At 38.8% G+C, this 20,862-nt stretch overlaps 1 protein-coding gene across 2 annotated transcripts in view; it reads left to right on the forward strand.

Moving 5' to 3' along the window:
• CCDC34 (coiled-coil domain containing 34) overlaps positions 1-20,862 on the forward strand; it is a 38,115-nt gene continuing 17,253 nt past the window's right edge. The window contains exons 1-3 of one of the 2 annotated variants that reach the window (XM_075548396.1): positions 1-384; positions 6,054-6,189; positions 15,995-16,102. In XM_075548396.1, coding sequence (XP_075404511.1) covers positions 41-384; positions 6,054-6,189; positions 15,995-16,102 — 588 coding nt within the window. In that variant the 5' untranslated portion in view covers positions 1-40. The remainder of the gene's footprint in view (positions 385-6,053; positions 6,190-15,994; positions 16,103-20,862) is intronic. The other variant, XM_075548395.1, reaches the window with a different exon arrangement.

A 20,862-nucleotide genomic window follows, 5' to 3' on the forward strand; every position in this document is an offset into this window, starting at 1 on the left:
TCCCGGACGCCGCTGCGCCAGTTTGAACTTGGCGGGCCAGATGTGGGCGGCGGGACGGCCTTGGGCTGCTGCTTTCCCTGCGCACGCCGGGCTCCGCGAGGACCGCAGGGCCGGCTCTCGGCACTCCTCCGGCACCTTCTCCGTCCTCATGGCCGCCGCCCCGGGGCAGGGGCTGGAGATGGTGGCGCTGTCGGTGTGCTCGCCGCCGAGCTGCAGCAATTCCACCCTGTCGCTGCTGTCTCCCCTCGGCCACCAGAGCTTTCCGCTGGACGAGGAGGACGGTGCCGAGGGGGAGGAGGAGGAGGAGGACGCGGCTGAAGAAGTTCAGGACTCAGAGGCCAAGGTGGTGAGCCTGAAAGGGCTGAAGTTGCAGGGGGGCTCCAGGTAAACCCGAAGCTCCCGGCCGGCACAGCCGCAGCCCCACTCAGTACCCTCCTCCGCTGGCCTGACACATTCCCGGTTTCCCCTCAGAGCCGGGGGTTTCCATGTGATGCCTAAGCAGCAAAGCCTTGGGTCAGTTCTTTGCACTGCCACCTTTAAGAATCTTCCGTGATTCGTATCCCTTTTGCTGGAGTCTGTGACGATTGTTAGTCTCGCTCCAGAGAAAGGCTATGGTTTAAGGAGTTTATAATGGCCCCTCAAAAGCCAGAATGCACTCTGGTTCAAACCCCCAACACCAAAATGTAGTGGTTTTGAAAAAAGTTACACATTTCTAGTATGTGGTAGGCAGTATGCTTAGTCAACGATAAAAGACCTAAATTGTCAAGCGCTAAAACAAAGGTCAGAGATGTCATCCTCAGAATCCAGAGTCAGAGTTAGGTTTGATCTGAACACATCCTTCCAGTGGGATTGAAGCAATTGAATCCAACAATGCTAGAAACAAAGGAATTACTAAGGCTGTATTAAATTGTTTATTTCTGCAATGATTCAACAAACATTTATTTTGTACCACACACTCATGGTCTTTACCCTCGGGATTAAAACCTTGCACAGTCTACTCATTTTACAGATAACAAAACCAATTAAGAATACAATTAGCCTGATTCAAAGGTATACACCTTGTTATTTCTAGAGCTAGTACCCAGGTGCACCAAGAGAGTCTCTTCTGTATACTACATGTCTCTTACTGAAGAAGGTACAGAAAGAAGTAAAGAGCCTACCCCTTCAGGCTTATCTTTTTTCAGAAACAGGCCTAACTAATTTAGCTCTGTTTTGGAGTAGGCTCAATACGTTTGTTCTAGGTTTCTTAACAGTCAAACTTTACAAAACCCTGTACAGGCCTAAAAACAACTGGAGAAAAACTGGAGAACAGGTGTATGGAGGAGTAAGGTAGTCCCTTTGAATATATTGCATTTGGACCCACTGTTGAAAGATGGAATATGGAACTACATGAAGAGAGCAATACGCATGGTTTTCAGACTGAGCCTTTTAAAAAGAGAAAATTCAGTGTGTGATTGGAATGGAGATCAAACACAGTAACCAAGCAAATCACCTTTCCATGCTGATAAGAGAACTTACTGTAGAATTAGGTTTTAGGAGTCCATTTCAAAAAGACTTTCAAAGGGATTCTTCAGGACTGAATACCAGTTTTGCCTTTTGAAATAAGCTTTTTGTTTTAAGGATTTTGGAGAACACCTTCCAAGTATAAATAGGGTTGAGTAATGCAAAGGAGTTACTGGCCGTCAACATTACAGTTCCCAGTTCCTAAGACTGCATCACACAAGAGCCCCAAGCTCTGACCAAATGAAACCTTCCAGGGTACCTAGCATGTCTCACATTATCAAAAGCCAGGGTGAGCTGTGGAACCAAGCTGCCTTAAAAAGGAAAAAATCACAGTCCAGTCTCTAGGAATCAAAAGGGGATGGTAGGATGAGTCCAAGGAAAATGCAGGATTTGCTAGACCCTGTCTATGACACGTTTGACATATATTAGGTGCTCAATGTAAACCTAGGATGTTGCCTTCCATGTGGGAGAGCTGAGTTTAATTCCTGACCAGTGCACTTGCTGCAGAGCTGCCACCCATCTGGCCTGTCAGGGGAGGCTCCTCTGTTGCCATGACGATGAACAGGTTTCAACAGAGCTACCTACCAGACTAAAACAGTCTAGAGAGACCTGGGAATTTACTTCTGAAAATCCATGAATTTTCTGGTGGCTTAGAGTCAGAAACATGTTGCGCTGTTTTACATAGGGTGTCATGAGTTGGGGTCAACAGGGACAGCAGCTCAATAAGATAACAAGGAAACATGATCAGCTTGAGGAATCTGATGGGAGTGGCACTGACATGGGTAGGTGATTATATGACTGGGAGGAGGAGGAGGACTCAGATCTGCCTCATTTTCTGGTTCTGGTGAGTAGATGGTGGGACTTATCCCTGAGGTGGCATTGTAAAAGGAGGAACACAGTTTCCTAAAGGGGCCAGTGATAATTGGGTGGTAGAAGATGAGTGGTCATGCTTCAGACAGATTGAGTTTGAACCTCAGTGGAGCTGACTCTCAGGTGGTTGGAGCTCAGGGAAGTCTGCCTGAATTTACTTGCCTATGCATATTTAGCAGATACTGCACATTGGAACAATTACTTCATTTGGGTGATGTGGATCATACCAGCTGACGCTGTCAGGGCAACGTCAAAATAACTGTTGATAAAAAATTTTGTGCAGTATTACAGCAGAAATATATTCTTTCAGTTAACGGAACTCACTAGTTATAACAGCAAAAATTATTTTTTATGTGTCTGGCAAACATCAAGGCTGAAAGTCATCAGAAATGTATGCTTTTTTTCTACTTCGTGTTTTTATTTTTCAACTTTTTTTTAAATTTAAAGAGAACATTTATTAAATCTTAAGTGAGCCAAGGACAGGATAACTACAAAGACATATGGCTGGGGAGACCATTAGTCGGAGGTCATAATGGTGTTCAACAAGTTTGCCCTTTGAACCTTCTAAAGGGCTTAGGTCAGAGCTGTCATTGTTACCTAACAACAAGGACACTGCAAGTCACAGAGCTGTGTCTGCATGTGCTGCAAGCACAGCCTGGTGTCTCCTTCTCTACTGTTGTTTTTATGGCCCCTGGTTTTGTCACTCTCTAGTTTTAGCTATAAATTTTTAGCAATTATTCATGAACCCCTATCAATTTTTTGAGAATCAAGTAGTAATTTTTAAAAAATGTTAGACTTTCAATTATTAATAATGTAATAATGTTACAAGTTTGTTGGTAGTCATCATACAATTAAGGAATACTGACTTTCTGCCATGTTTAACTATCACAGTATTCAATGAGTAAAACTGAAAGTAAGCATTACTGTGGGTTTGGTATGACCTGGACAAGAGGAGGCCCCAGGCGGTGGTGAGGTAACATCATGAGTTACCACTGTGTGACCACTGAACACTTGTTCTGTAAGGGCATGCATGAACGAGTGAAGAAATTTAGCAACTTCAACAAGCAAAAAGGATGGACTGAGTCAAAGCCGTGTGATAGAGATAAGTTGTGCTTAGCAGTCTGCGAGGAATTAGTTGTTAAAAGGAAAAATGGTGAGGGACTGACAGCCAGACTTCTATCTATAGTTGTCCCGAACAACTTTGCGTCCTGTGTGTGCTGTTTGTTAGATGTCTTTTGCGTATTGAGACTTGTGTATCTGGTCAGGAATATAGGTCCTTACCCTAACTTTCTCTCCCTCCTTCTCTAGCTGGCATCAGTAGTTACTTCTGGGTATGCCCAGAAGAGAAAGACTTAACAGGAGGTACGTGGTAGAGATGGGACTATGGTAGGAAGTAACCAGACTATAACAATCTAGCGAGAGGGAGTCAGTGGAAACATTTTAGAAGGGCCATTTTAGTTTTGCTAACTTTCAGAACAACTTCAAACTGAAAGAAAAATGGAAGCGACTATCCTTTTGTTCACCCATTCCCCGAGTCCCTAATTGCTAACAGATTTGTTTTATTCTCTTTGTGTATGTTCTTTTCTTTTGTTTTCCCCCTGAATCATTTAGGAGTAAGTTACAGACACAATGCCCTTTTATTTCTAAACACTCCAGGCTGTGTTTCTGGTATATAACTACAGTATAATTATCACAATCAGGGGGGAAACATTGTCATGGTACCTTTATTTAATCCTCATACGTTATTCAAGCTCTGCCATTTGTCCAGTAATGTCACCGACAGAGGGAATGAAGGGAGAAGGAAGTGAAGTTGACGCCAGGATGTGGTTAGGAGCATGCATCGTAATTCCATCGTAGTTGCTGTAGAGTCAACTTGGCCTCGTAGCTGCACTGTGTGTGTCAGACAGTATGGATTTTAAAACTGTAGAGTTCTTCATGGCTGGATTTCTTTTTTTACAAGTAGGTCACCAGGCCTGTCTTCTGAGGTGCTTCTGGGTAGACTGGAGCCTTCAACCTTTCAGATAGTACTTTAGCATGTTAACAATGTATACCCTCCTTTTATAACCAAGAGGAATTACTGAAACCCAAAGGAAGACTAGGCATGATAGTGGGACAAGAGGAAAGTCATAGGAAATAGAGAAAAGAGCTAGGAGGCAAAGGGCATTTAGAGATCTAAACAGAGTCATGTACATATTTAAATATATTTATAAATGAGGATGGGGAAATAGATCTATGTGCATATATTTATAGGTTTAGTATTAAGGTAGCAGATGGACATTGGGCCTCCACTCAAGTATTCCCTAAATGCAAGAATACTTTGTTCTATTAAATTGGGATTCTGTGATGCTCACCTTCCCGGCACAACCGCTGAAAACATAGTGGGTGAATAAGCAAATGTGGTCGAGAAAGCTGATGGTGCCTGGCTATCAAAAGATAGAACATCTGGGGTCATAAAAGTTTGAAGGTAAACAAGCGGCCATAGCCCACATGAAAGAAGCACACCAGCCTCTGCAATCATGAGGTGTCGAAGGGATCAAGTATCAGGCATCATCAGAACAAAAAATCCTACCATAGTGAATGAGGATGGAGTGCGGAGTGGAAACCCAAAGCCCATTTGTAGGCCACTGGACATCCCTTTACAGAAGGGTCTCAGGGAGGAGGCAAGCCAGTCAGGGTAGCAACAATGAAACATACAACTTTCCTCTAGTTCCTAAATACTTCCTCCCCCCACTATGATGATCCCAATTCTACCTTACAAATCTGGCTAGACCAGAGGATGTACACTGGTACAGATAGGAACTGGAAACACAGGGAATCCAGGACAGATGACCCCTTCTAGACCAGTGGTGTGAATGGCAATACTGGGAGGGTGGAAAGGGGAAACCTTTCATGGATCTACATGTGACCTCTTCCCTGGGGGACGGACAACAGAAAAGTGGGTGAAGGGAGATGTCGGACAGGGCAAGATATAACAAAATAATAATTTGTAAATTATCAAGGATTCATAAGGGAGGGGAGAGTGGGGAGGGACGCGGAAGGAAGATGAGTTGATGCCAGGGGCTTGGGTGGAAAGCGGATGTTTTGAGAATGATTAGGGCGATGGATGTATAAATGTGCTTCACACAATTATTGTATGTATAGTGATAAGAGTTGTATGACCCCCCCCAATAAAACGATTAAAAAAAGAAAAAGAAAGGAAGAAAAAAACAAAATAATTTATACCCTCCAAGGAGATTGCATTGTAATAGATTTCCAGATGAAATATTTTTTGTCAGAGAAAAAGTGTTAGCATTGAGTCTAATGAACCTAGAAGTAGGATATCCCAGTGGATTTTTAAATAATGTGATTTTAGGGGATGAAGGTATTTGAAAACCATTTAATAAGTAAACTAATGCCAAATTGGTCTTTTCATGATTTTTTAATATAATTGTCTATATTTTCATAAGAGGGAGCTTTACAAAGTTTGTGGAAAAAATGAAATTAAAATACGGAATTTCCCCGTGAACTTAAACCTCCTTCATATAAATTACAATCATATGTTTACATATAAGTCACATTATTACTTACAAATCACACTATCATAAAAACTTGATTATTGCTTTTACTTTTAGCAAAATGCTTTTGCCTAGTAAGGCAAAGAGTTTTATGTACAATGCTACACTCTGCTCTCTTTGTACCAGTGAAGTTGAATCAGATGATACCCAAGAAGAACAGAAACAGGTGCACTTACCAGAAAGCAGCCTGACACCATGGGAAGTATGGTTTGTTGGCAAAGAAAAGGAAGAACGTGACCGTCTGCAACAGAAAGCTCTAGAGGTAAAACTAGACGGTTTTCTTTTCATTTAATCTTTAATCTGGGAGCTCACAGAGTAGAGCTGCTCATGAAATGAATACATTAATGTGTCTTCTAAAGCAGTTGTTTGTATTTGCTGTTTCAACTTACTGTACCAATATGAGTCATTTTCTTATTATAAAATCCATATATACTTTAAGAACATTTGAAAAATATAGGTGAGCATACTAAAGAGAATTAAAAACTAATTTCACCACTTGAAGATAATCACTGTTAGTATGACAGTGTATAATGTATAGCCTTCCATATAAATCACATGTTTACATATAAATCACAATATTACTTTCAAATTACACTATTGTAAAGACATGATTACTGCTATCGTAACGTATATTTTCTTCATTTAAATATACAATAAAAAATAAAAATGTGAAAAAATATGTACATATATATTTAGAAATTATATAGAGAGATACAGTGGAGTTTGATCATATACAAACCTAAGATTGAATCAAAATCAGGAAATGCCTTTTTTGCAAGGTGAAATGCACTCAGTAAAATTTTAAGGAGAGATAGAGACCAATATTGAAATAGAGATAAGATCCTACCCCTTATCATTCAAAGATCCCTAGGTGAACATGTTCTGGGAAATGGGAATGGGCTGGTTTTCCAGGGTATGTTCATTGTTCTCTGCCTCCATGCCTTGCTGTAGACTTCTGGGTATGTTATTTCAGTGTTTACAATGTATATAGAGTATGTGTATGTGATAGGCAATATGAGTCTGCAACAAAATTCAGCTACTGAAACAATTTTAGCAAGGAGATCAGATATATTTTTCACAGATATTTTTGAGTACAGACAACTTTGACTTGTGTATAGACTTAAAAACCAAACCTCTGTAAGATGCACCACCCTTGAATGAATGTAGGGTGTTTGTGGGTTGTGATTGCTATCTATCACTATTTTGAGTTCTCACTGAGCAAAATGAAAAACCATTTTTTTTTATGAAAAACCATTTTAGATACATTTTAACATGCATCCCACTTTAAGCCCTCACTAATTGCTCTCTACCATTTAGTATCCAAATAGACATAGATAGTTATTATCTATAGTTTGGCATCTCTCATTATCTCTGAATTCTGTATGTAAACACAAGAAACAATGGACTTTGGGAAGGAGAATTTTTTTTTTCTTTCCTGCCTCCACTTCCACCCCCAACCCTCAGGATACTTCTTTGTGATAAAATAACATAATACACATTTGTTAACTTTTTTTTTTGCGAGTTGTATTTTTTTTTACTTCTTTATCATATTTTTTGTATCATCCTAATGAGCTGTCAAATATTTTATTAAAATATATTTTAAATACATAAAATTCACATATTAAAAGGTATGTTACCAGTTCCGTATATGGTGGATATTTAAGTTCATTTATATCTATTCGTAACTGTTTTTCCTTGGAACTAAAGTTTTTTATAATATCCATGATTTTCTTGTAATAAATTTGTTTTGAATTGGTTGTTTACTTCTCTGATGGATAGCTAATGAGGTAGTCAATCACTTGTTGAGGCTTGACTTGATTCAAATGATTGTGGAAACTAGACTATTATGCCATTTCTCTGTTTTTTGGGTCTTTGCTCTCCAGAATATAAATTGATTTATCAAAAAATGAACTATGAGATACACCTTTTTCTTAGGAGGACACAGGGTGTGTTGTTTTGATGGTCTTTAATGTACCTCTCTACTTTCTAACATCCACTGCAATGACTATGAAGAACTCACAGACAAAATTCATGATTAAAGGGTTTTTATTAAGGAGGTTAACAGGTTGTAATGCCCGTGGGAAATGCTCGGGGTTGCGTTTTATCAGGCAGATTACAAAGTTTCAGGTCTGTTAATATACGCCCAAAGGAGCATGTCATTCTGCTGTAAGCCTCCGCCTGGAAGTAGTTAGCTCAAACTCTGTGGGTCAGAGTTCAGCTTCCCCAATTAAATTAGTCCCTCTGTTTTGTGCTTTGACTCCTGGTTCTGCTGCTCCTTCTTGGATGGCATAGGTGTCATCTGGATCCAAAGGTTCACTGTTCAGGGATCTTGGGTCCAGAGGGCTCAATCCACTCCTGGATCTTGCTGGTAATAAGAGTCCTATTCTTGCTTCTTAGAAGGCACATTTTGTACACAGCAGGTTGGTACTCCAGGGAATCCTGTTCACAATTGAATTATATCAGTATCTTCCACCATCTTCTTAGCTATCCATGCCAGGAAAGGTAATATGGAAGTTAGAGACTTTAGCTCAGTGATTCTCGACCTTCCTAATGCCACAACCCTTTAATATAGTTCCTCATGTTGTGGTGACCCCCCCCCACCATAAAATTATTTTCATTGCTACTTCATAACTAATTTTGCTACTGTTATGAATCTGGCGACCTCTGTGAAAGGGTCATTCAACCCTCCCACCCCCCCCAAAAAAGAGTCCCGGACCCACAAGTTGAGAACCGCTGCATTAGCTAAAAGAACCACATTAAATAATTCACTGCCCATGCACAGGGCTTGAGCAAGCTTTGGTGTCGGGCTGCTTATTACAAAGCTCTATTCAAACTTATTTTGATACTAGGTAAGTTATGTAAGCTTTTCAGCTTCAATTTCTATCTGTACAAGAAGGATAAAATAATTAATACCTATACCACAGTATTGTTGTGAGGGTTGAATGACAAAATGTAAAGATGACTGGTTCTGGTTTTATAAATATTTTATTATCACTTAACTGTAGCCTTCGTAAAGCCTTTTTCATTCATTTTCAGGATTAGTTTTTGTCATTGGGACCACAGTGGGACCACAGTTTTGTCATTGGGACCACAGACACCTCAACCTCAGTGTTACCATGACCAATTATGTAATTTGCTGCTTTGGCTTTCAAATATTTGCTTTCAGCAAGCAATCTGCTTTGTGTTGCATACAAATACAGATGTCAGGAGGCTTCTGAAAGTCTGTGGAGAAATGGACCTACAGACATTAGGGTTTTTCCATGGCACTGTGAAGAGCCCTTGTGTACAAACATACTTGTATAAACCCCTTGTACACAAGTATACTTACCCTTTTATGTGTTTTTTTTAGGAGCTTGGGCTTGTCATAGCTGCTTAATTGAATTTACACCCACAATTTAGAAAGCATCAATGTGTAGGAAAGTAGAATTCAGCTTATTTATGTATTGCTTATATCTAGCCACGTTCTAGCAGTCAATTGTTTTATATATAGATTTATTCAAAAGGAAGATCATTGCAAGTCGTTTTTAGAGTCAGTATATAAAGAAGCTAATTAAGTTACAGAAGTTGTGATGAAATTCCTTCCCCCCCCCCCCTGTTCCCCCATGGAGACACAAACAACACCCTCCCCCTGTGTGAGTTGGTGCCTTGTTTCCCCGGCTACCCATGCCTTCCCTACCACCACCACCACCCTTTTAGGGGGCTACCATATGTATCCCTGAGTTTAGTCTGGCCCCTGCCATATTACTTGGCCCTCACCCCAGGGATGTATGTATACAGTAGCTTCTTCCCTATGGCCCTTTTGGATTTTTTGAGCTTACCTCAGTGGACTCATGTTGTACTTTGCTTTTGTGCTTGGTTTACTTCACTCACATAATTTCCTCCAGTTCTTCCCATGTGGCGATGTGCTTCATGCATTCATCACTGCTTTTTAGGGATGCGTAATACTCCATTGTATGTATGTGCCAGAGTTTTTTAATCCATTCGTTTGTTGATGGAAATTTGGGCTGTTTCCAACCCCTTGCAATTATGAACTGTGCTGTGATGAACATTGGACCACAGATGTCTGGCCGTGGTTTGTTTCTTGCCTCTTATGGGTATATACCCAGTAGGGAGCTTGCTAGATCATATGGTAACTCGATTTTCAACTGTTTTAGATATTGCCAAATCGATTTCCGTAATGGTTATACATACCTACAGGTCCACCAGCAGTGGACAAGGGTTCCTATCTCTCTGCATCCCCTCCAACACTTGTTACTTTCTGATTTCTTGCATTGGTCTATCTGAGGGTGTTAGGTGGTGTCTCATTGTTGTTGTTGTTTTTTTCTTTTCCTCAAAAAGATTAATCACTTTATTTTTTTTTTAATTTTAACAATTTATTGGGGCTCATACAATTCTTTTCACAGTTCATATATATACATACATCAATTGTATAAAGCACATCTGTACAGTCTTTGCCCTATTCATTTTTTTCTCTTTTCTTCTTTTACATTTTATTAGGGACTCATACAACTCTTACCTCCGATGGCTAGAGATCTGGAACATTTTCTCATATATTTATTGGCCATTTGGATTTCTGCCCCTAAGAAACTCCTGCTCAGGTCCTTTGCCCACCTCCTAAGTGTACAGTTGGTTTTTTTCTTGTAAGTTAGCAGAGTATTGTAGATTTTAGTAATAAGGCCTTTGTCTGATGCATCATTGCTAAAGATGTTTTCCCAGTCTGTGGTCTCTCATTACTCTCTTGGGGAATTCTTTCAATGCACCTAAGTGTTTTATCTGTAGTGTATCCCACTGGTCAATTTGTACCTCCTCTGTGTTTGTGTCCTTACTGATTTCTGATAACCTATGTATCTCTGTGCCAAGGTTCTCAGGTTTGTCCCAATTCCCTCATTGATGGCCCTATTATTTTGGGGTTTTATCTCAAGGTCTGTGATCCACCTTGAGTTTATTCTTGTGTATGGAGTGAGGTAAGGGTCTTGCTTCCTTTTTCTGCAGCTACGTATCCATTTTTTCCAGCACCACAAAATGAAGAGGGTATCCACTTCCCATTTGATATTTTTGGGGCTCTTATCGAAGAACAGTTGTCTATATGCTGATGATTTTACTTCTGGGTTTTCAGTCCTTTTCCATTGGTCTGAATATCTATCATTATACCAGTACCACACTGTTTTGACCACTGTGACTGTGTAGTAGGTGCTAAAGTCAGATAAAGCAAGTCCTCTAACTTTGTCCTTCCTCTTGAGGAGTTCTCTGCTATTTCTCGGTTTCTTCCCTCTCCATATGTAGTTGGTGATTTATTTTTCCAATTCTTTGAAAAAAGATGCCGGAATTTGGATTGGGATAGCATTGAACTCATATAGTGCCTTGGGTAGAATTGACATCTTGACTATATTGTGTCTACCGATCCACGAGCATGGGATGTCCTTCCATTTGTTGAGGTCACTCTTGGTTTCTTGTAATAGTGCTCTGTAGTTTTCCTCGTACAGATCTTTTGTTTTTTCAGTCAGGTGTATCCGTAGATATTTCACTTTGTATTTGGCTGTTGTGAAGGGTGCCCTCTTTTTGATCCCCCCTTCTGTATCTTTGTCCGATGTGTACAGTAGTGTAATAGACTTGTGTTTGTTGATCTTGTAACCTGCTGCTACTCTGCCATATTCCTCTATTGTTTCCAGTACTCCTCTCGTGGAACTTTTAGGATTTTCCATCTATAAAATCATATCATCTGTGAATAATGATAGTTTCACTTCTTCCTTCCCCAGACAAATACTTTTGATGTCCTTTCTTTGCCTTATATTGTTAGCTAGGACCTCCTGCATGATGTTAAATAGGAGTGTGGACAATTTTAACGATGATTTGGGGAACTTTTTTTTTTTAACATTTTACTCTTATCACAATCCATACAGATACATATACCAATTGTATAAAGCACATCCGTACATTCTTTGCCCTAATCATTTTCTTTTTTTTTATTTAAACAATTTATTAGGGGCTCATACAGCTCTTATCACAGTCCATACATATACATACATCAATTGTATAAAGCACATATGTACATTCTTTGCCCTAATCATTTTCTTTTTTTTCTCCTCTTCTTTTTTTACATTTTATTAGGGACTCATACAACTCTTATCACAATCCATACATATACATACATCAATTGTATAAATCACATCCATACATTCCCTGCCCCAATCATTCTCAAAGCGTTTGCTCTCCACTTAAGCCCTTTGCATCAGTTCCTCTTTTTCCCCCTCCCTCCCCACTCCCCCCTCCCTTATGAGCCCTTGATAATTTATACATTGTTATTTTGTCATATCTTTCCCTATCCGAGTCTCCCTTCCCCCCCTTCTCTGCCGTCCGTCTCCCACGGAGGAGGTCACATGTGGATCCTTGTAATCAGTTCCCCCTTTCCAACCCACTCACCCTCTACTCTCCCAGTATCGCCCCTCACACCACTGGTCCTGAAGGTATCGTCCACCCTGGATTCCCTGTGCCTCCAGCTCCCACATGCACCAGTGTACAACCTCTGCCCTATCCAGTCCTGCAAGGTAGAATTCGAATTATGGTAGTTGGGGGGAGGAAGCATCCAGGATCAGGGGGAAAGCTGTGTTCTTCATCGGTACTACAAAGCACCCTGTCTGACCCATCTCCTCTCCTAAACCCTTCTGTGAGGGGATCTCCAGTGGCCGACAAATAGGCTTTGGGTCTCCACTCTGCACTTCCCCTTCATTCACTAAGGTATATGTTCACCTTCAAGCCTTTAAGACCCCAGACACTATCTCTTTTGATAGCCGGGCACCATCAGCTTTCTTCGCCACATTTGCTTATGCACCCGTTTGTCCTCGGTGATCGTATCATGGAGGTGTGCAGCCAATGATGTGATTTTTTTGTTTTTTGGATTTTGGGAACTTTTTAAGAAAAATTATCTGAGCCTCATGTTTTCATCTATTAGCCAGATGATGGAGGAGAGGCCAGAGTAGAATGGAAACATCAATTCTTGAGCTGTATTTCCTGAGTATAAAAGGGACTTTGGGCAAAATACTTAACCTCTATGTTCCTTGATTTCTTCATCAGTAAAGGGAGAGAATAATGCATTCCTCAGAGTGGTGTTGTAAAGACTAAAAAGAACATCGGGATTTGGACTAGCATGTAGAGAGCGCAAAGGGGATCATAACTGCCTTGAAGGTTGAGACCAGATTAAAATAATATAAAGTTTTCGATACAATGATTAAACACATAGCAGGACATAATTATTTGTAATTTGTGTGAGAGAGAAAAAAACCTTTTCATGTAGTTAGTAGTGTGACATTTCTTAGGACTTCTTCGGGACTATTTTATGACATCTCATTTGTATAAACCATGCAAAGGACATCATAAGCCATTACTAGGTGCCTTCAAGTCACTTCCAACTCATAGCCACGCTGTCTGTGTACAGCAGAATGAGACCTGCCCGGTTCTGCGCTTTCCTTATAACCCGGAGACCGACTCGATGTAAACGTATTTGGGGCTATTTGCTCTTTGCATCCCTTTCATGCGTTTCTCTTGGTTTCATTTTCTAAGTTACTTTTATATCTTTTTCTCCTTATCTGGTTGTTTATAATATTCATATCATTAAAAACACAGAGTGTGACCATAAAGATAAATTATGACAGATCCTTATTAAATTAAAAGGCTCAGGGGCCAAAGAACTGCCAAGATTTTAATTAATGACAGTTCACACTGTACCCCCATTTTTAACTTCCAGTACAAGTACTTCCTCCACGATAGCAAGATGTATTTTAGAAATAATTGGACCACATTGATATTTTTAAACTTCTTCTGCCTTTGTCTTTTTTCTTTTGATATTAAAAGATAAAATTTAAGTGAAAATTTGCAGTATAATTAGATTATTAAAAAGATCAGCATTTATATATATATTTGATTTCAAACCTCTTTGTGGAATTGTGTGAAAATATTTTAATCTAGCAAAATTACCCACTTATAAAATATTTTGCATTTGTAACTGTCATTCAGATGATGCATATGGTAAACATTGAATATTAATATTATGAAAATTTATATTGATTAAATTTTATTTATATTTTTACTTACTTTGAAAAAGTTAAGACTCGCTAAAAGTGTCTATGGCCTTTGACAAATTCATATTTTTAACATTTACTGTAACGTTTTAGTATAATCTGTTCTAAATTTTAACTTTACCCAGTTGCTAACTCTAGGTGCTTATTTTTTTCTCACAATTTTGCCTTTGGCCATTTTATTCATAAGCATTTAGTGAGGAATATGGCAGGATATAGAGTTGATGAAACATAAAACTGTTCCTTTTTCTTATTGTTACATTGATTGGCAAAGGGTTCATTGGAAAATACCCAATCACTTTTGGTTTTTCCATAATCAAGTGTTTGAAGCCATTGGCGTACCAGACATTGATGAAGGGATATAGTGGAGGAGGACTCCAGACATGTCCTAGGAGAGGCGACAGAGTGATGAGTCGTTCAGGGTGGGAAACCTAAGAGGCCAGCCTTTGAGGGCAAAGAAAGCCAGAGCTCAGAATATATTGTATATTTTGAGTTATCAATTACTTCATAAGTTCCCATTTGGTTTACTGCTCCCTTTTCAGGAGGGGATATCTATATATTATAATATAATTGCCATTATCCTGGGGCTTAAAACTTTTGTAATACAGCCTGTGACAGTCTGCAGGCCCCTGTACACTATTCCGTTTATTTGCTTGTCCCTCCCCCTCCCTCTGCCCCGCAGAAAGCTTGGTAAGCTTTTTTTCTTCAGCTAGTTAGTGCCATGTACGGATTCCATCAGAGCCTTCCGGAATTTTCTCTCTATATCTCAGTCCTTGCTACTCTTTAATGTTTAATAAATATCTCTTGAGTGAGCAGTAAGGAATCTTGAACCCCGATAGGGTATTTTGCTCATTTGGAAGACAGTCCGAAATCAGTGAAAGCAGTGATCCTGCACGGCACAGAATTTGAGGGTGAACGGGCATTGGAGGCGGCTATCCAGGCCTCGTTGTAAAGCACGAAAGATGCACAAAGGGACTTGAAGATGTTTGTAGAAAAACTCCAGGGTTCAATTTTTCATTTAGTTCAGGATTTCTACGGACATTTAGAAGCCCCCTCCCTGACATATTTTTTGTGTAATGTTTCATTTTCCTTTCTCTGAAAATTGAAAACTCATTCTGGCCACTCTCATTCATCCCTAGGTAGGTAAGCCTTCGAGAGGAGTGGGGACTAATGGAAGGTTTGTGAAAGGATATGAGTGTGAGTTTCTAAGGAGAGCCAATAAAAATAACTAGTAATTATGGCAGTACCATCCTCGAAGTCTAGTTTGAACAGCGTTCTCAACGAATGCAGTAATTTAACTGATGAGTGACAGAGTGGTGGCATTCAGCTTGTAGTTTTATTTGGCCACATTGTCCACATTCTTTCTGCTTAGGAAATGCCCAAACGTGTAGATTCGGGTGACAGCAAGGCAGTTAAATAATCTGGGATATGAATGTGGTTTTGTTTTACACTCTAGCAGCTATAAAGTCAGTGAAAAAATTATTTATTGATATAAATAAATTTTCCCTATTTCCATAAAGACAATTTAATGGCATTTTTATATTTCTTGTTTGGTATAACTTAAAATTAAAATTTTAATTTAGGGATTATTTAATTCCCATTTTTATCTTCATCAAAAATCTAGAACTTTTTATAACTTAAAACACAATGTTACATTTCTCTTGAACTTCTGCCAGAACCGTACAGTGATGCCAAAATTTATGCATGGGAAAGCTGGTTTCAGGGAGGGTATTTTAGCCAAAGTTTACTCTAAGAAACTAGTGTTTTGCTGCCAAGCAATTATTTGTATTTCTAAAAAATGACTTATACTTTTTACCAATGATTTTTTTTCTCATCATAAACTAGGTAGTTTAAGTCAGTTAATGCCAGCAATGGTTTGCATTCTACAAAGGAAGCTGTGTTCTTGTGTAATATGCACGGCCTCAGCCTTTTTAACAATGTGAAGCATGAGTACTAGTTAATGATTTGTTGCTTTTCTTGAACTAAAATTCATAGGAATTAAACGAACAACTAGAAAAGAGAAAAAAAATGGAAGAACGTGAAAAAAGAAAAATAATTGCTGAAGTGAAGCACAAGGAATGGGTTCAGAAAAAGAATGAACAGGTAAGGAGAAAAAGGCACATGTTGATATTCTTTTGAAAATTTTCCCCTTTACCCCTTTATTACCTAGGTTTTTGTGATATCTCTCAGGAATTTCTATCCATAGATATTTATCCTCTGCTCTGCCTTCTACCTTGTACTTATTTCCATTCTCCCTGTCGTGGCTTCCACCAGTTCCTGTCTGCTGCAGTCTGTTGACAAGTATGTATCTCCAGACCTGACCTCCTGAAGTCTTGGATCTCTGTTCAGTCACATGGCCAGTTTGAGTCTGCAAATCGAAATAGTCCTTTATTGCCCACTCTCCCTCCATAGAGTCAGTCTTCCAATCCCTTTATTTCTCTTGTTGATACTGTTCTTATTAAATTACTCAAAGACAATAAAAATTCCGTGGTCCATGGTCATTTCTTTTTTTCTTTTACCATTACAATGATCTTTCATTTCTGTGTGGTCTCATTGCATCTTTAAGTGGACTTGTTCCTTATTTCCCCGTTTTGGATTGTAAGCTCCAGAATAAGGGCAAGAGTATTTGCTTCAGTTTTTCAGTTCCCTGTCTGCTAAGTGCGTCCCCAGGACAGAGTAAACCTAGTTGCCATCAAGTAGCTTCTTACTCGTATTCATTCTAAAGACAGAGAACTCCATCCCATGTGGTTTCCAAGGCTGTGTTGTAGAATATATTGTCCCTTGGAGTGGTTAGTGGAGGCGAACCCCTGACATTTTGTTTAGCAGCCAGATATCTGCTTAACCACTGCACCAACCTTTCGTGCACAGTAGTTGCCCCCGAATCGTATTTGAATAATTGAATCTACTCTTCGTATCTTGCTGAAGAAATCCCCAAATGAAGAATTGCTTTTCATGCTTGTCCACTGTTTGCGGAATAAAATAAGATGTTAAGGCTTTAGTCCGGCTGATTAAAGCCTTGCTCTTTGATCTCACTCCATTTCAGCGGTGTCTCTCTGTCATTCTCCTCCTCACTTGATGTGGCGCTGCTTACTAGGATCCTTGTAGGAGGGTAACCACAGCCCCGTTCATCTTCTGAAAGTATTAGTTTTCCTGGACATTTCTGAGAGGAATTTTTTTAATGTTAAAACAAAGATATAATGGAATAGAATATAACTTTTGTACTTTAAGATACCCAACCAATTTCAAAGAAATCTTGAACATTGGGCCATGTTCTCTCACCCCTAGGAATTTTTGTTCATAGAAACTTTTGAGAAGAGTTTTGTATTTTATGCTTCTCATTTCTGTATTTTTTAAATATGATATTTTTATCAGCATGGAGTCTGATCATATCATCTACCCTACTTTTCCTTTGACTATCCAACTCAGATCACTTCCAGTATGTAGTATTCCTGATTCTTGTGGCTATTATGTGCCATTAAATTGATAATGGCTCACGGAGCAAAACTGCCCCAGAAGGTATCCAAAGCTGTCATTTTATGAAAACAGATCACTAGGTCTTTTCATCTTTTTTGAATATTATGTTTTAGATATAATTTACATGGAAAAATAAGTTTTTATTTAAATTAAAATTGTTCTGTGACATTGGTTATAATTTTTGCAGTGTCAGTATTTTCATTATTTCCTTTCTGTTGGTTCTCTTTCCATTTATCTAGTTTCCCTGCCCCTCCTTGCCTTTTCATCTTTGGCTTTGGATTAATATTGACTGATTGGTCTCATATAGTTGATTGTTTAAGGGAGTACTTTCTGTACTAGAGATATTGTTTGTTTTATAAGCCAAAGTATTGCTTGCCTGAAAGGTGATCTCTGGGATTGACTTCAGTTCCAAGTTAAAAGAATCTCTCAAAGCAGTAGTCTATGGGGGTTCTTCTGGTTTCCATCAGTTCAGTAAGGTTTTTTTTGTGTTTTTTTAGGAATTTAAATTTTGATGTATTTTTCTCCCATTCTATCCTAGGACCTTTTATTTTTTTTTATTGTATGTCTGGCCAGAACCATTGGTAGTGGTATCCAGGAACCATCTAGTTCTTCTGGACTCCAGCTAGCCCAGGCTGTGGTTTGTGTGGGCTAGTAGCCCTGAGTTTCTTTTTGAGTGTTTGGTTTCCTATTTTCATTTTTGCCCTAGGGAGGAAGAGACAATAGTCGTATCTTACGTACCACTCCAAGTTTTTAAGATCTAGACACTACTCATCGTACAATATCTAGAACGGTACTTTGGGAACTATATTATGCCAATTGGCTGTTGTCCAATGAGATCATCAAGTATTTCCTCCCATTGAACAGCTTACAGGGGTTTAGAACCACCACCTCATGGTTAGCTGCTGAGGGCTTGACCATTGTGTTACTAGGGCTTCTTATTTTGGATTATTTTCCAGGAATTTTCATTCTATCTTCAAATCTTGTTCAATTTGTATCATTTTTATGACACTATCATGTATTGGTTTTGTGTCTTATGCATATATCTTTACTTTCCTTATATTTTAAGACCCTTAAGGACAGGATATTTTTATATTACTTTTTACTTATTGAAAAGGCAGCATAATTCTGTCCAAACAATAAACATTTATCATTTGAGTGAATGAAAGAGCATGCTCTCTTCCTCTTCCTTTTCATATATTCCTATATTGGGTCACAAATTTGAAATTTTAAAAATATACACCCTCTTCTCAGTTTTCAGTTGTGGTTTTTACATATTTGAATGTTTATGCTTTTGTTATAATCTAATTGGCTAGATTAAGACAAATGATTAAAATATATAACTGAGTTTAAAATTTCTAAGTTATATTTGTCCTTATCTTATTCACAATGGTATTAAAGCGTTTATGTAAATAATATTAGTAAGTTGAAAATGGCATAGCTTTCTCCCAGATTTTTAAGAATGGTTAAACTTGAAAAATTACAAAACTTGGGCATACATCTTTTGAAAGGTATAACTAAAACAAAATAGTATGCTGTCTTCTCTAAAAGCCTCTCTTATCTTCTAAGTCCATTAAGCTAATTTTACCATGCCAATCAAATATAGTTGTTTATCTAAGAATGAGAGATACTGCTGGGAAATGATGTATGCACTGTTTAACTAGTGGCAGTAAACGTAATTATTTGAGAAGGAAAAAATGTTCATATTTTGCATGGGAACGGCTTGCCCTGACATAAATCACTAATTATTATTGGAAGCAAGATTCTGAAAGATTCAGAATAGTTCTCAACTGAGAGCTTAAATTTGAGTTGCACCAAGAAATTAAATTTGATCTATGTTGTCGAACTCTGTGCATGTTAAGGAATAATTGATTACTCCCCTCTTTTTCTGTAAAACCTATCAGATTTCTGATTTAAGACATAGTCACGTTTATCTCTGTTCATGAAGACTGCTCTCCTGGTTCTTCTCTTCCTGTCTGCCATCTAGTTTTTCTTCCTCTGTTTACACTTCTTGGTGTGTGGTCTTACCCTGCCTCCTGTTTCATTCATGTTTTAGCTGTCTCTATGGCTGTTATTTTCTCCAAGTCATTTTCACTGTGTTTTATCAAAAAAAAATTAGACAAAAAATTTATGAATCCATTAACAAAGCTGGTTCCTTGTAATATGACTGTAAATTGTTAAGTCCTTTTAAAAATAATTGGCTTATCTGATCTGGTCCTCATACATCTGTGCAGGCTTCCTAAGTTCTCCTCCTAGATTTGTTTTTTTTACGGTGTGCTTTGAAATATATTGTCAAAGGTCTTTTAATGTTTTAAAGATATTTTACATTAAAAATTGCTTTCTGATTTTTAAAACTTCAGGTCAGCAAGCTGTATGATCAATAAAACTGTCATCATTCATGCTCATTTACCTTTTACTATCTGGCAGATACTATTTGAGGAAGGAAAAGAGAGATTCACAGATTTTAAGTAGTCTAGTTGTTTTGTTAGCTTCGTGGCTTCTGGAGACAAAGGGACATCTTCTTAAGAAGAGGAAGTGTGAGTGGTGCTCCATTAGGTGTGATTCCAGAGTGCCAGAAAGCCTCAGGCCACTTGGGAGCTGCTTACTCTCTGGCAGTACTTCTCTGGAGTGCTTGCTCAACCTAATCTCCTTTTGCTAACTAAAGACCTACTTTTCTCCTCTCTAGTTTACATTCTACAGAGAATCTTTTTATTATTTTTTGATCATCTTTTTAAATCTTTAGTCTACAAATAACAAAATACACCTATTTTAAACACGCAGTTTGATGAGGTTTAACAAACATTCTACACCTGTGTAACCTACACCACAGTCAAGATATCAGACTTTTCCATCTCCCTCATAATTCCCTTGAGGAGGTTTGCAGCCAGCCTCTAGTAACAGCATGCTACAGGGCAGCAGTGCTTCAAGGAAACCGTTAATCAGCCTTCTGTCCCTTTAGATTAAGTTTGCCTTTTTCTAAAAATTTTCATTTAGCTCTTTGGTGCTTCCTTCACTTCACTATCATGACCTCAATTCTACCTTACAAAACTGATTAGACCAGAACATGCACACTGCTACAGATTCAAGAGCTGGCAACATAGGGAATCCAGGATGGATAAACCCATCTGAGCCAACGAGGAGAGAGGAGACACCAGGAGGATTAGGGGAGGGTGGGGGGACAAAAGGGGAATCGATCACAAGGATCAACCTAGAACATCTTTCCAGGGGGACGAATAACGGAAAAGTAGGTGAGGGAGACAGACAGAGGACAATGTAAGGTATGGGGAAAATAATCTATAACTTATCAAGGGTTCATGAGGGAGGGCTGATGGGGGAGGGAGGGGAAGAAATGGGAAAGCTGATAGATATCAGGGACTCACGTGGGAAGAGAA

Source organism: Tenrec ecaudatus, chromosome 4, assembly GCF_050624435.1.
Source record: "Tenrec ecaudatus isolate mTenEca1 chromosome 4, mTenEca1.hap1, whole genome shotgun sequence".
Lineage (NCBI taxonomy): Eukaryota > Metazoa > Chordata > Mammalia > Afrosoricida > Tenrecidae > Tenrec > Tenrec ecaudatus.